Consider the following 13699-nt stretch of genomic DNA (forward strand, 5'->3'; position numbering starts at 1 on the left):
CCCTAGCGATGCAGCCAGCTCCTCCTCCTGTGGTATGATGGGCAGAGCACAATGGCAGCTTGACCCGACAGTATTCATTATTTTATTACAGTCATACCTTGGAAGTCGAATGGAATCCGTTCCGGAAGTCTGTTCAACTTCCAAAACGTTCGGAAATCAAAGCGCGGCTTCTGATTGGCTGCTGCAAGCTCCTGCAGCCAATTGGAAGCCCTGTCGGACGTTCGGGTTCCAAGGAACGTTCGCAAACCGGAACACTCACTTCCAGGTTTGCGGCGTTTGGGAGCCAAAACGTCCAAATACCAAGCGTTCGGGATCCAAGGTACGACTGTATACCCCGCCCACCTGACTCTGTTTCCCCAGCCACTCTGGGCGGATTACAGTATATCGCTGGTGGAACTGCTGCTGCTACCAGTGGCCTGATGTTGAAAGCAGCACTAGTGGTAGAGAGACACAGGAGCGGCGTGGGTTTCACCCATGATATACCGCTGGGTGAAGCTGCTGTTGCTCTCTGCCCCTGGGTGATGTATCGATACGTCAGCCAGGCCTAGTTAACACGCTACTTGTTCACTTTATCTCATTCACTAGGGGACCCCCCACTCACTCCTCCCTTGGTGTTGAGGACAATAAACCCCAAGCAAGAGTAATTAGCTAGTAAACCATGAGGTCGGAGTCCAAAACGTACCTTTATTTTATAAAACGAGTGCCCACTTTAGCCCAGTGCTGCAGATGGCTAGGAAAATCCTCTGCCCTCCCACCAGAGGAACAGCATGCACAGTGGGATTCACTCTTATCTCCCCCGCCATCCCATGGCTAACAATCAAAGTGCCAGAAGGAAGAAGAGAAGCTAAAACTGGGGTGGGTGTGTACATATATATATATAGTTGCATATTTCAAGCATCTGAGTTTGAAATGGATGTATTTCCCCGATCCAGACAGGATAGGTCCAGCTTCTGTGTCTTGCTTTTGCTCCAGCCTGCTGCAGAGAATTCCTAAGCTTGCGTTCCAGTTCTTTCTTCCCGTCCCTGTGTTGACAGCTGCTGCAGCCCTGTCTTGAAATGCCGTATGGGGGCTTTTCAGCTTCTCCCCCAAGCAAGTTAGCACCCAGTGTTGCAAGACACTGCTCCCGCCCCTCCAATGTTTCCAAAAGCAGACTCACAGGCCCGTGCCTTCCTCCTCCGGCCAGCAGGGGGCGCCGCAGACAGACCCATCGTCCCCAGTACCAATCAGCACCATCTCAAGGCTTGAGGAATCGCAGGCTTGAGTCCTGGAAGTTTTGGTTTCCGTGAGGCCCGTAGGGTCTGTTGGGGAGCAAGCTCGGGAAAGGGAGCTCTCTCTTTGGAGTTGGCTTGGCAGCTGTGCGTTGCTTCCTTGGTCCTTGGATCCGTGCCCCGCTGGCGAAATGGGCACCGTCTCGGAGTCCTTGCCCGGACCCCGTGCCCAGTACATGCCGGGCCAGGGCGAGCTCTGTCCGGCCGGCGGTGCCCACATCCACTGTACCCTGCCACAGGCACCGTTAGGACAGGGGGCGGGCGGGACGCTATGGGGGCAGAAGGCGGGCGGGAGTCCTGTGTCTACTCGGAGCGGACTTAGCAGAGGCGTGGCAGGAGTAGCATCTGCATGAGGAAAGGGCGCGTAGGCGGAAGGGTCGGCCCGCGAGTGCGTCGGCGTCTGGGAGAGAAGGAAGAGCTGCACGGCCTGGCGAAGGGAGTGCAGGCCTTCGCGCATTTGCTGAACCTGCCCGGAGAGCTCAGCCACCTGGGAAGCGAGACAAGGAGAAAACCGGGTGAGTATTAGCAGCCTCTGTTTGCTTATACTCTTCTCTTGGGCGCAATAGCAACCTGGAAGTGGGGTAGGGCTTGGGCCATTCAGTTGTACCTCGGAAGTCGAAGCCAATCGGAAGCCCCATTGGACATTTGGATTCCAAAGTACGTTCGCAAACTCACTTCCGGGTTTGCGGCGTTCGGAAGCCAAGGTATGACTCTATCTGGTTTTCAACATTGTGATACATCAGCAGCTAAATACTGCGATACATTCTGGACATTGTCAAAACAAAATAATTTTTTTTTCCTTCCAGTAGCACCTTAAAGACCAACTAAGTTAGTTCTTGGTATGAGCTTTCGTGTGCATGCACTTCTTCTTCAGATACACTGAAACAGAAGTCACCAGACCCTTCTCTATAGTGAGAAGGTGGGGAGGGATATTACTCAGAAGGGTGGTGGGATTGGGTGATTGGCAGATAGCTGTGATGAGCCTGTTGACGACTCTTAACGACTGCAATAGGTCTTGCAGGAAAAAGCAAGGGGTGAAAAGGTGAAAAATGGCTTTGTCATGTATAATGAGATAAGAATCCAAGGTCTTTGTTCAGACCAGGTCTCTCCATGGTTTTCAGTCTGGTAATAAGTTGCAATTCAGCAACTTATTGGTTACAATTGCAACCAATTCAGCAACTTATTTGGTAATAAGTTGCAATTCTGCCAATCACCCAATCCCACCACCCTTCTGAGTAATACCCCTCCCCACCTTCTCACTATATAGAAGGGTCTGGTGACTTCTGTTTCAGTGTATCTGAAGAAGAAGTGCATGCACACGAAAGTTCATACCAAGAACTAACTTAGTTGGTCTTTAAGGTGCTACTGGAAGGAATTTTTTTATTTTGTTTTGACTATGGCAGACCAACACGGCTACCTATCTGATTCTGGACATTGTGATATATTGGTGTATCTTGGCTGCTTCTTCCTCCCCACCTTAGAGAGAAAGCGCCCGTACCTCTCCTAGCGGGCGCACAGTTTCCTTACTCCTGATTCCAGGAGGAAATACATAGTTCACCCTCCTGCCGGAAGGCAGCCAAGTGCACAGAGCCTGTCCATTTTCATGTGGGTGGGCCACTTCTTTCTCCCAGGAGGCCTGCCCATGTGAAGGCAAATGAGGCCATTGTGCCAGCTGGAGGAGGGTGCTTGAACAGCTGATAAGCAGGCTTGCTTAAACTGCCCGCTTCTCAGATGATCAAGCCCCCACCTCGCAGGTTAAACTGCTCCGCTGAGCGGAGTGCTTTGACGAAGCTGCCTTCCAGCTGCTTCTGAGTCTCTCTGGCACCAGAGGAGCACCTGCTGTTTCACCCGTGATATACTACTGAGTAGGCTGGGCGATATATCCGAACTTAAGAATGGAAAGCGTAATGCTGGTGGTCAACAAAACGTTTAAAGACTCTCTCAAGGCAATTTTTTAAAAATGTAGTACAGTGGTACCTCGGGTTACAGACACTTCAGGTTACAGACTCCGCTAACCCAGAAATAGTACCTCGGGTTAAGAACTTTGTTTCAGGATGAGAACAGAAATCGTGCGGTGGCAGCGGGAGGCCCCATTAGCTAAAGTGGTACCTCAGGTTAAGAACAGACCTCCAGAACGGATTAAGTTCTTAACCTGAGGTACCGCTGTATAAACACCAACAATTGGGAAACACTGGCCTGCTAGCGTTCCAGTTGGAGAACAGCCTTTACCTAAGGTGTCATGGGCTTTGAAGACACTCAAACTCAGGACGAAAGGGAGAAACGTGCTAAGAGGAAGGCACGCTTGGCAAACCCTCACCGTGATCAACTCCTGCCCGGAAATCAATGTCTGCACTGTGGAAGGACGCATGGATCCAGAATTGGCCTCCACAGTCACTTACGGACTCATTGTTAAAACCATGATTATGGAAGACAATCTTACTGAGCTACGAGTGATCACCAAAGAAGAACATCACCCAGGACCAGTATGGGAGGGGAGACTGCCATGACAGCTTCACTCAGCAGTATATCGCTGGCGAGAAACCACCATCGCACTCTGCCCTGTAGAGGGAGAAACAAGCTGTATCAGCGAGTTGCCAGTACAGCTTGTTCCTCCCTCCTCTTTAAACTGCTTGGCTGAGGAGCACACGGCTGCCCTCGCCTCCGCCAAGCAGTTTTACGGAGCCCACGGGAAGGAAGGGCGTTCTGTTAAAGTGCTCCCCCTCCCAGCTGAGACCCCCAACCCTGCTTGCACGTGAGTAGGAGCAGGTCTACTGCCTGGCTGCCTTCGCTAAGGTGGGTGTGTTGCACCTTTCCACCCAGAAAGACAGAGCCCACCCTCCCGGTGGAAGGCAGCCAGGCAGTGTAGGGGCTCATTGATGCTGCTGGCAGGTCCAGTGCTTGCCAGCAGCCCCTCTCCGCAAGGTGCAGATAGGGTGGCTTTGCATCCCACGCCTTGTGGACTTTGCCTGGGAGGGTGGGCTGCGTCTTTCCTCCTGGGGTGAAGGACACCCACTCCCCCCCCCCCGAGGAAAGAGGCAGTGCACCTGTATGGGCGAAGGCAGTCAAACGCACAGAGCCTGATAGGCTCCCACCGCTTGGTCCGTCTTCAGGGAGTGGGGGGCAAGCGGGCAAGGTAGCTCACCCGCCCCCTGCAAGCGTTGTGGGGCTTGTGGTTGGAGCTCTTCCTTCCTCCAGCTGAGCAGCAGGCTGGGGCCAGCTGTATTGGCCGCAGACCATGAGGCACTGGGGTTAAAGCAGGCATCCCCAACCTTCGGCCCTCCAGATGTTTTGGACTACAATTCCTATCATCCCTGACCACTGGTCCTGTTAGATAGGGATCATGGGAGTTGTAGGCCAAAACACCTGGAGGGCTGCAGGTTGGGGATGCCTCGGTTAAAGCGCCTCAGCTCCTGCTGTGGCAGTTTCACCTGGCACCTCGCCGGCTGCAGCCAGTGCAGCTTTTTTGAACATCAGGGTTTATCACCATTTGGCTGGTGATACACTGCAATGTTGAAAGCCCTATGAGAGCCGCCATCACGGTCTGGCTCTCATACCGGTCCTTGGGCAATGTATCAATACATCACCCAGGCCTATATATGAACCACTTTAAAGACATAAACACAGAAAACCCTTACCGCTTGACGCAGTTTCTCAATGGTGTCGGCACCAGAGAGCTCTGGGGGGATTGTGAGCAGGCCGCTGTCTGTAAGAAGAGAAGCGGACTGGTTTAGCAAAGGCATGGGAAATGAAGCCCATAGGAACTCACTGACCTGTGTGCTGCTGCCATGTTTTCCTAATTATCATGCCTTGTTCCCTGTAAGGCCATGCAGAATGCTTTACCTGTGCCAGGTGAAGGGCTGCTGTAGTCCGGGCCCGAATGGCCGAGGCGGAAACTAAACATGGGTTTGTCGGAACCGGATCCGTCTTCTATGCCGTCTACAACCCTTCAGAGGAAGATAGGAAGGGGGGAAAGAGCAGCTCAGATACAGCCCTAGGAGGATGGAATTCTATATCCCAGATCCCCAAGCCTGTCCCTATGGAGTAACCAGAAGACTCCCATGCACAAGCTCACATTCCAATAATGGGACAAAACACATTGAGAGGCAGGGCAGATTCTTAGGGGACAAGTGCTGCAGGTGGCTCAGGTACGCCAGATGGGGACTAAGAGCACATGGGCAGCAGGTGTTTCCTGCAGGAGAAAAACCCTTCCATGCCCCCTCTCTGTGAGAACTCAAATGCTGGGAACTCTATAGAAGCACGTTATTCATCTGTTATACTGTATCAGTCACATTTTACACTGAAGTGTCTCAAAGCAACTTACATGATAAAAATAGAAATAACAGGGATAAAAATAACAAGGAACATTAAAACCAAATATAAGAACAGCAATAAAACAAAACCTAAATTGTGTGTGTGTTTTTGTGTCTAAAACAACTCCTACCACCCCGCTTAATGCCTGTGATTTCTTTTTATTCTCGTCCTTTAACTGGTTACCCTCCATATTAAAGACCAAAGGGCCTGGGTAAATAGAAGTATTTTTGCCTGCAGTTTGAAAGCATACAATAAGGGTGCCATGTGTGTGTCCAAGGAGAGGACACGCCGTAAGTTGGAAGCCACGACTGAAAAAGCCTGTTCTTGTATCCTCAACCTCCACAACTCCCTTGGAGACAGCCCACTGAGAAGGGTGCCAGATTATGAACGCAGTGTCCGGATTACTTCATGTGGGGAGGTTCTGAGCTGCCTGCAGGTTTTATAGGTCAAAAGCAGCACTTTGAAATAAGCCTGTAGACTAATTGGTAAGCGTTGCAGTCATGCCAACATTGCTGTTACACCTGCAGACCATCTTGCCCTGATAAGCAATCTGGCTACTACATTCTGCACCCGCTGCAGTTTCAAAGGCAGTCCCACATATAACACACTGCAGTAATCTGACCCAGAGATTGTCAGAGCCTAGACAACAAGCTAGGCTACCCCAAGTCACTGCCTGCGTTCTCCATTCAACTGCTCTTTTCATCATCTTGTCTGTCTCTGTGTGCTCCTTACCTGGGGCTGAGGTCTGGGGGGGCACTGCAGGGAGCTGTATGTAGCCGCAACGCCGTGGGACGTGAGGAAGTTTCAGGAGGTGGGTGGCGTGGAAAGCCTGACCGTGGCGGGTGATTGCTGTGGCCTCCAGCGGAAGAGGGGAGCAGGGGGCTGGAGGGCTCGTCCACAGCCTCTGTGGGCAAGCATGGAGTTCTGCGGCGTGAAGGGAACGAAGTATCAGAGTCCTTCCCCAACGTGGAAAGCAACGCGGTGGGTGCCCTGTTGCTCAGCGATGGGGTCTCAGCCTGCAAAGGAAGGAAAAGCAGATGCAACCTTTTTCCGGTGCCACATTTACAACCTGCTGCCTTCTCTGAATTGTCCCCTGCAAAAGGGGGAAATGATTACACACTGACCTATAGAGCATAAGGCAGTGAGATGATTCTACAAGAGAGATGCATGTGCAGAGAAGCCCAAACCAATTGTGACTTTCTCTGCATTTGCACGCGGCAGAATTCTTGCATCCAGGAGTGACATTCATTGCAGTGTTTGTGCGGGTTTTCCACTGACCTGACATACATGTGGATATTAAAAACCTCTTCACTTTGAACAGAGCCTTCCAGCTTAATCTTTTGACTAGATGAAGACCAGTTTTGGAGTCCTCATAGTGAGGCTACAGTTGCCAGATATCTCCAGAAAGAATCCCTGGTTCATTTACTACATCCACTTATTTAAGGTCAGTTCCAGACTGGGCTCTGGGCCATCCATTGTGTTAGGTCCAGAATCAATCCAGATTGGGCTCAGTACTGCTGAGATACATCTAGGCCCACAGTTAATCGGTGGCTACAGTTTGCCCACTGCTGAGCTGCCACCTTCAATCAGATGAGTTCTCTCTCTGTGTTACGTGCATGTATGTTGTGTGGGAGACTGCAGGGAGTGGAGAGTACAGCTCAGTAGAGCAGGAAAGGGATCCCACTGCTGCTGGGCAAGAAAGCTCTCTTTTTCTACTAAACAGCATGGAAGCAAAGCAAGTTGCCTGTGAAGAAAGGGAACACTCCCTTGCTCAGTGCACAGACTGGAATCCAAGCAAGTAAGATGTGCAGGGGTGGGGTATGTGTGCATGTATGCAGGCATACTTTGGCTCTGACCACTGCTGGTATGTGGCCTGCAAACACACTTTTGTGGGGCAGTGGGAAAATTCCTCACACTATCTAGGCCCTGGCAATGCAGCAATCATATCATTGCTACTGTTGCTCTCATGCCATGGATGCGACCCTGCATGCCCATTTCTCCCCAGAAATTGGGGATGCCAGGGTCAGAGAAGAAATGGCTGAGAGCTCAGCTAATGGTATAAAAGTGGTAAACGCACTAGCTGTGCTTGGTGTGTCCAAGCAAGCAGGAACTAGGTGAACTCGCCTCTCTAATTGTTCCCAGATGATCCAGTGCTGCCAAGGAGGCTGGTCCAGACACAATCTAGGTTAACCTCCTAGACACCCATCAGACTCCTAGGAAAGTAATTTATTAGCTCTGGATTGTTTCTGGAGTGGGTGCTGAAGAGTTGGCCAGCCGTATCTGAGGCTGCATCTGGGTAAATGCTTTCTAGGTTAAGTTGAAAGGGCAATAAGAACAAAGAGCTCTGCCTAATGATAGTGTCACAAAAGGTGTCTCCACAAAGCCACTGTTTTGTAGGAAGAGTTCAAGTGCATATTGGAAAACTAAGTTCGCACAGTTAAAGTGGTTTTGGGGATTCTGCCACCAATCTGCTTTTTAAAAAAGAAAAAAGAAATGGACATTATGCAGTTTTGAAAGCAACAGGAAAATAAATTTAACAACATTGAATGAATGAATGAATGACTAAAAGGCAGGCATGTAAACATCCCACAAGCAAATCAGAATAAATGCTTGTCATATCACATATCAGAACAAATGCTCAGTAAAGACCCGGAAACAATCCAATCCTTTGTGCAAGCAAATCAGGACGAATGCTCAATAAACAGGTCGCATTGAAGGGCCTTAGTGCACCCATGACCCCTTCAAAGGCATTTGTTGCTTACTCCTTACAGCGCTTTCCTCCCTGTTGCAGCTGTTCTTTCCACTCACCTGGAAGCTGCTGCCTCCGCCCAGGTTGTAGCTGAGCTCGCACGGGAGCTCGTGGCGAAATTTGCTGGCAAATTCTGGGTAGAGCTCCAGGCTGGCGAGAAGGCCAGGCAAGCTCAGGCACTGCAGGTCACAGTAGGTGAGGCCCCGCACGTCCGCGTTGGCCTGGACCGCCTCCTCCCTGGATGAGATGTGGCAACCGATTAGGTCCCCCTTCCCTGAAAGAACGAAAGGCAATTGGTGAGATCCAACTCGCAAAATAGTACTAGCCGCAGTTTTGAATGAGGCACCTTCTCCCTTGGCATCAAAAGGTCCGTCAAGCTAGTTCTGTGGAACCCTGTTGTGCGGGTGTGTAGGTGTGTGTGCGCACACCTGGGTCTGCCAACCTGCAGCTCCTACCTGGATTGCCTTAGCAAGAGAAGCAGGGTGCTGGTTTTCAAAAGGAGCTAAAGGAACCCCTAAACTGGAACGTGGCATTGGCAGGGCTTAAGAGTTGGGGACACAGAACAGAATGGGAATCTGATCTTCATCTTTGGGGTGGAAACGTTCCAGTTGTCTTGGTGGTGTATAAAACTTCAAGATGCTATTGAAGTGGAATACAAAAAGGGAGGTGTGAGGAGGTTGCTGAAACAAGTGAACGAAAGTTATGATACCGAAATTAATGGATGTGTTTTTAATGGTTTTTGTTTTTGTTTGGTTGATTTAATGTTTTAGGGTTTGGGTTGTGTGGTGTTTTTGTTTTTGTTTTTATTTTTGTATTGTATTGTATTGTATTGTATTGTTTAATTCTTTTTCTTTTCTTTTGTAATCTTTAAACTACTAATAAATATTATTTAAAAAAAAAACTTCAAGATGCTGTTGTGGAGTGATATGCTTAAATTTTCCCTCCATCTAAAAACTTTATTATTATTTATTGAATTTACATACCGCCCTATACCCGGGGGTCTCAGGGCAGTTCACAGAATAAAATCAAGATATAAAACCACAAAATACCTAATAAAAATAAAAACAGCAACCCCACCCCAACACATACAAAGAAATCATATTTAAAAAGGGCATAGGATGTAAATAAGATCAACCAGAGGCCTGGTTAAAAAGGAATGTTTTTGCCTGGTGCCTAAAGGTGTACAATGAAGGTGCCAGGCAAACTTTCCTGGGGAGAGCATTCCACAAATGGGGAGCCACTGCAGAGAAGGCCTTGTTCTCGTGTCAAGGAGAAGACCCTAGTCTGAACCTTTGGTTTTCCACATGCAGCAGGTCTTAAGCAGAGGAGTTTGCTTGCTTGTTCCTCCCTCCCAAATGCCATCAAATATCCCACCCCTTCTAGGAGGGAAGAGAAGGGGCAGGAACAAAAGAGGTCCCCATACCTAGGATGGCGAGCACAGTGCCGTCTTTGAGCACCTCCATGGAGCCCGAGCAGACAAGGTAGAGGGCCTGGAGGGCATCCCCCTGCCGGATCAGGTACTCCCCTGGCGTGCAGAACGACGTGCGGACGCTGAGCGAAAGGGAGCGCCGGCAGCCCCGGCTGGCCCCCTCAAAGAGGGGCAGCTGCAGCAGCTCCTTGTGCAAGTGGAGAGCGATGTCTGCGCGAAGCTCATCCGGGAGGCTCTGCAGCAACTGGAGGCGGGAAAGGGAGGCAATGGTCACGGTGGCAGCATCACGACTGGTACCATCATCAACACGTGGACTGGTGGTGCACTCCCCACGGCTTTCCCCCAAAAGCACATCACAAAAGTGATGAAAGTGAGAGAAGAGAGTCTGGGCCCAAAGACCCACCATCGCCACTAATGGCAACCGAGTGCATAAAATTCAAGTGTACAGACCACATCACAATGGAGGGAAAATACAGAGTAGATTCTACGGTTTGTGGTCTCTTACCATAGTGACTTCCTTCCCTCCTTCTTCCTTCCCTCCCTCCCTCCTCCCTCCTTCTCTCTCTTTCATGCACACCTTCCTTCCTCTTTCCCTTCCTTCCTTCCTTCCTTCCTTCCTTCCTTCCTTCCTTCCTTCCTTCCTTCCTTCCTTTCTCTCTCTCTCTCTCTCTCTCTCTCTCTCTCTCTCTCTCTCTTTTACACACACACACACACACACACACACACACACACACACACCAAGTCCCCAAAATGGATGGCCTGTATGGCTCTACCCTTTAACCCCAGCTTTTGAAAGGAGGCTTTTGGAAAGAGTGATTCAGCCCAAGATTTAAAAGGAGCCCCAGATCTTTCTTCCTGAATGCAGAGAGTCAGTGTAAGTCACGATTAGCATGCAAGATTTGGACTAGGGTGATCTGGATCGAAAGCCTCCGTCATTCCTCATTGTGGGGCCCACAGCCAGTCACACAACCCATTGCTGATACAGTCACACCTTGGTTCTCGAGAAGAATGCGTTCCAGGAGTCCGTTCAACTTCTGAAAGCCAAGGTGTGGCTTCTGATTGGCTGCAGGAACTTCCTGCAGCCAATCGGAAGCTTTGTCGGGCATTTGGGTTCCAAAGAACATTTGCAAACCAAATCACTCACTTTCAGGTTTGTGGTGTTCGGGAGCCAAAAAATTTGAGTCGTAAGGCGCTCGACAACCAAGGTACATGTCGTCATGACTCGTGAGGATAACACCTTCTACATTGCTTTGAATCCCTTGGGATGGGATGTCAATGTGGCAAAACAAACATACTGTTTCATTCCACCTGCATCTGCTACATTTCTATCTGAGCTCAGAGATAGTGCGGAATTTTGCAGTGGGCACCAAACAGCACGAGATGAACAGTGGCTTGTTTTGTTTTGAAACAGGTTTCAAGCCCATACGGCTGAAAAGATACAGGGAGGTTTTGCGAAACCTTGTGTGCCTTAGAGCAGTGTTTCCCAACCTTGGGCCTCCAGCTGTTTTCGGACTACAATTCCCATCATCCCTGAACACTGGTCTTGCTAGCTAAGGTTAATGGGAGTTGTAGTCCAAAAACAAGGTTGGGAAACACTGCCTTAGAGGAAGCAGTTTCCACTGGCCAGGACACCGGCTGCTCTCCCCCTCTCCATGACTAGCAGGATAAAACCACACAAAAACCCAGCACACAGGCTTGGCTTGATACGAATGTCTTACACAAGCCGCAGAATTCAGCTGCTCATTTTGATGTCTCCCGCCTTCTCTTTTAGCACCATGTGCACACAGTTCTTCCCACACCCAAGCGATGCTCCAGAATACCAGTTGCTAGAAGCCACGGGAAGGGGAAAGAGAGCTCTTGTGCTCAAATCCTCCTCGCTGGTTTCCCACTGGCATCTGGGTGACCACTGGGTGGACAAGATGCTGCACTCATCTTACATCCTTGGGAAAAGGTCTCACAGGTGTGCTTCCCTTTCCTCCTCCCCACCAGGCTCTGATAGACCAGTTTGATACAATGGGCTACCTTCTAGCTCAGTGATTTCCCCAAAGTGGGCAGTGGGATTCCCTAGGGGGGCACTAAGAGGCAAGGGGGTAGCAGGGAGACGCTGGAGGTGTAAGTGACTACAGTGGTACCTCGGGTTACAGGTGCTTCAGGTTACATACGCTTCAGGTTACAGACTCCAATAACCCAGAAATAGAACCTTGGGTTAAGAACTTTGCTTCAGGATGAGAACAGAAATTGCGCTGCGGTGGCAGGGCAGCAGTGGGAGGCCCCACTAGCTGAAGTGGTGCTTCAGGTTAAGAACGGACCTCTGGAATGAATTAAGTACGTAACAGAGGTACCGCTGTATAACACTTTGAAAAGCCGGCATCACTGGATCAAGTGAATAAATGAAATAATTTTAACTGGATTTTGAATAAATGTGCAATTGTTTCTATGTCGAATTTTATTATGCTATCCTCAGTGGGTCGTGTAAACCGCTCTTCTGATTAATGTTTTTTTCTTGTTTACAGGGTAGGGGGTGCTGGGGAGGAGCTCATGGAACCAAGGCCCCCCTCAAAAAAAGTTTGGGAACCATTGATGCAGCTGTTCCGCAATGAAAGACGGTCGGAGGGGAAGATTCTGAATGGAATGCAAGGTTTAAGGCAGGCACCCTCCAGATGTTTTGGGACTACAACTCCCATCATCCCCTAGCTAACAGGACCAGTGGTCAGGGATGATGGGAATTGTAGTCCCAAATCATCCGGAGGGCTGAGTTTGGGGATGCCTGGTTTAAGGTTAAAGACAGTGTGTAGGACGACGAGGGCAAATTTCAGTGAGGACTGAGGGCAAGCAAATATTTCCATTAGTTTATGCTCACCTACTCTTATTTCCTTGCCCCCTTAATAGCCAAACCACTTCTTCTATGCATTCATTGCTACGTCACTGTATATCTTCCTGTCATATCTCAACACCCAGAAAAAAAAACCCAGGTGCCTCCTTCTGTTGCAATCCTCATCCTCACATGCATCCAATGCTTATTCCAAGGTGTTCAGCATGGCACATCATGCCCCTTGCCCAATTTTATCCTCATCACAACTCTGTGAAGCAGAGAGTGAATGGGACTATGCCACTCCCCTGAACTGCATGGTGTCCAGGAGTATAGCCTTGGATTTGATTTTAAGAAGCGTTCCGCAGAACAGAAGGCACTTGCACACTTGCGCACTCCTGAGGTGCCCTTTTCTATTTCCTCGCCAGCTGCTCTCTCTCTCCCCCAATCCCCTGCCCCCTGGGTGGGAAAGCTGCCTCGTGGTTCGGACCCACACCCCGCCCAGGCCTCCCGCCTCACCTCACGAGTATCGATGCCGTTGCTGGCGCTCCAGGTGGCCTGGAAGTACTCCAACATGCGCTGCTTCAGCGGCGGAGGGATGCGGTGAATGCGGATGTAATCGCGCAGGTCGCGCGTGCGGCTGTGGTAGAGGAACCGGCGCGCATACATGCGCTGGATGATGGCGGTCACGTTCCCGAAGACTACCGCGTGCATCAAGGCTGGGGGGGGGGGAGGAGAGGAGAGGGAGGAAAGCGGCGTCAAAGCTAGTCCAGCAAACATGGAGCAGAATGTCCCCTCTGCCACCCCTTGCCGTGGGATAAATGGATACCCTGTTCTGCTTACCTGTGCAAAGTCCAAGCAATATATGTGACCTAAAAGCACAAGCAAGGCATGGCGGCTAAGACACTGGTCTTCCCCGCCCTGCCTTGCCTGGAACAAAAATCCATTGACCTGCAACCTATGTACACTGGCTCCCAGTACGTTTCTGAGCACAATTCAAAGTGTTGGTGCTGACCTTTAAAGCCCTAAACGGCCTCGATCCAGTGTACCTGAAGGAGCATCTCCACCCCAGTTGTTCAGCCCGGACACTGAGGTCCAGCGCCGAGGGCCTTCTGGCAGTTACCTCACTCCAA

At 50.2% G+C, this 13699-nt stretch overlaps 1 protein-coding gene across 1 annotated transcript in view; it reads right to left on the minus strand.

The window, feature by feature from the left end:
• Nucleotides 1-664: 664 nt before the first annotated feature.
• KCNH3 (potassium voltage-gated channel subfamily H member 3) overlaps nucleotides 665-13699 on the minus strand; it is a 71225-nt gene continuing 58190 nt past the window's right edge. The window contains exons 9-15 of the mRNA XM_081849569.1: nucleotides 13086-13285; nucleotides 9752-10001; nucleotides 8388-8602; nucleotides 6312-6595; nucleotides 5109-5212; nucleotides 4904-4971; nucleotides 665-1755 (exon numbers count right to left, since the gene is read on the minus strand). Coding sequence (XP_081705695.1) covers nucleotides 1153-1755; nucleotides 4904-4971; nucleotides 5109-5212; nucleotides 6312-6595; nucleotides 8388-8602; nucleotides 9752-10001; nucleotides 13086-13285 — 1724 coding nt within the window. The 3' untranslated portion in view covers nucleotides 665-1152. The remainder of the gene's footprint in view (nucleotides 1756-4903; nucleotides 4972-5108; nucleotides 5213-6311; nucleotides 6596-8387; nucleotides 8603-9751; nucleotides 10002-13085; nucleotides 13286-13699) is intronic.

The sequence above is a fragment of the Podarcis erhardii genome, assembly GCF_964252035.2.
Source record: "Podarcis erhardii genome assembly, chromosome: 2".
Lineage (NCBI taxonomy): Eukaryota > Metazoa > Chordata > Lepidosauria > Squamata > Lacertidae > Podarcis > Podarcis erhardii.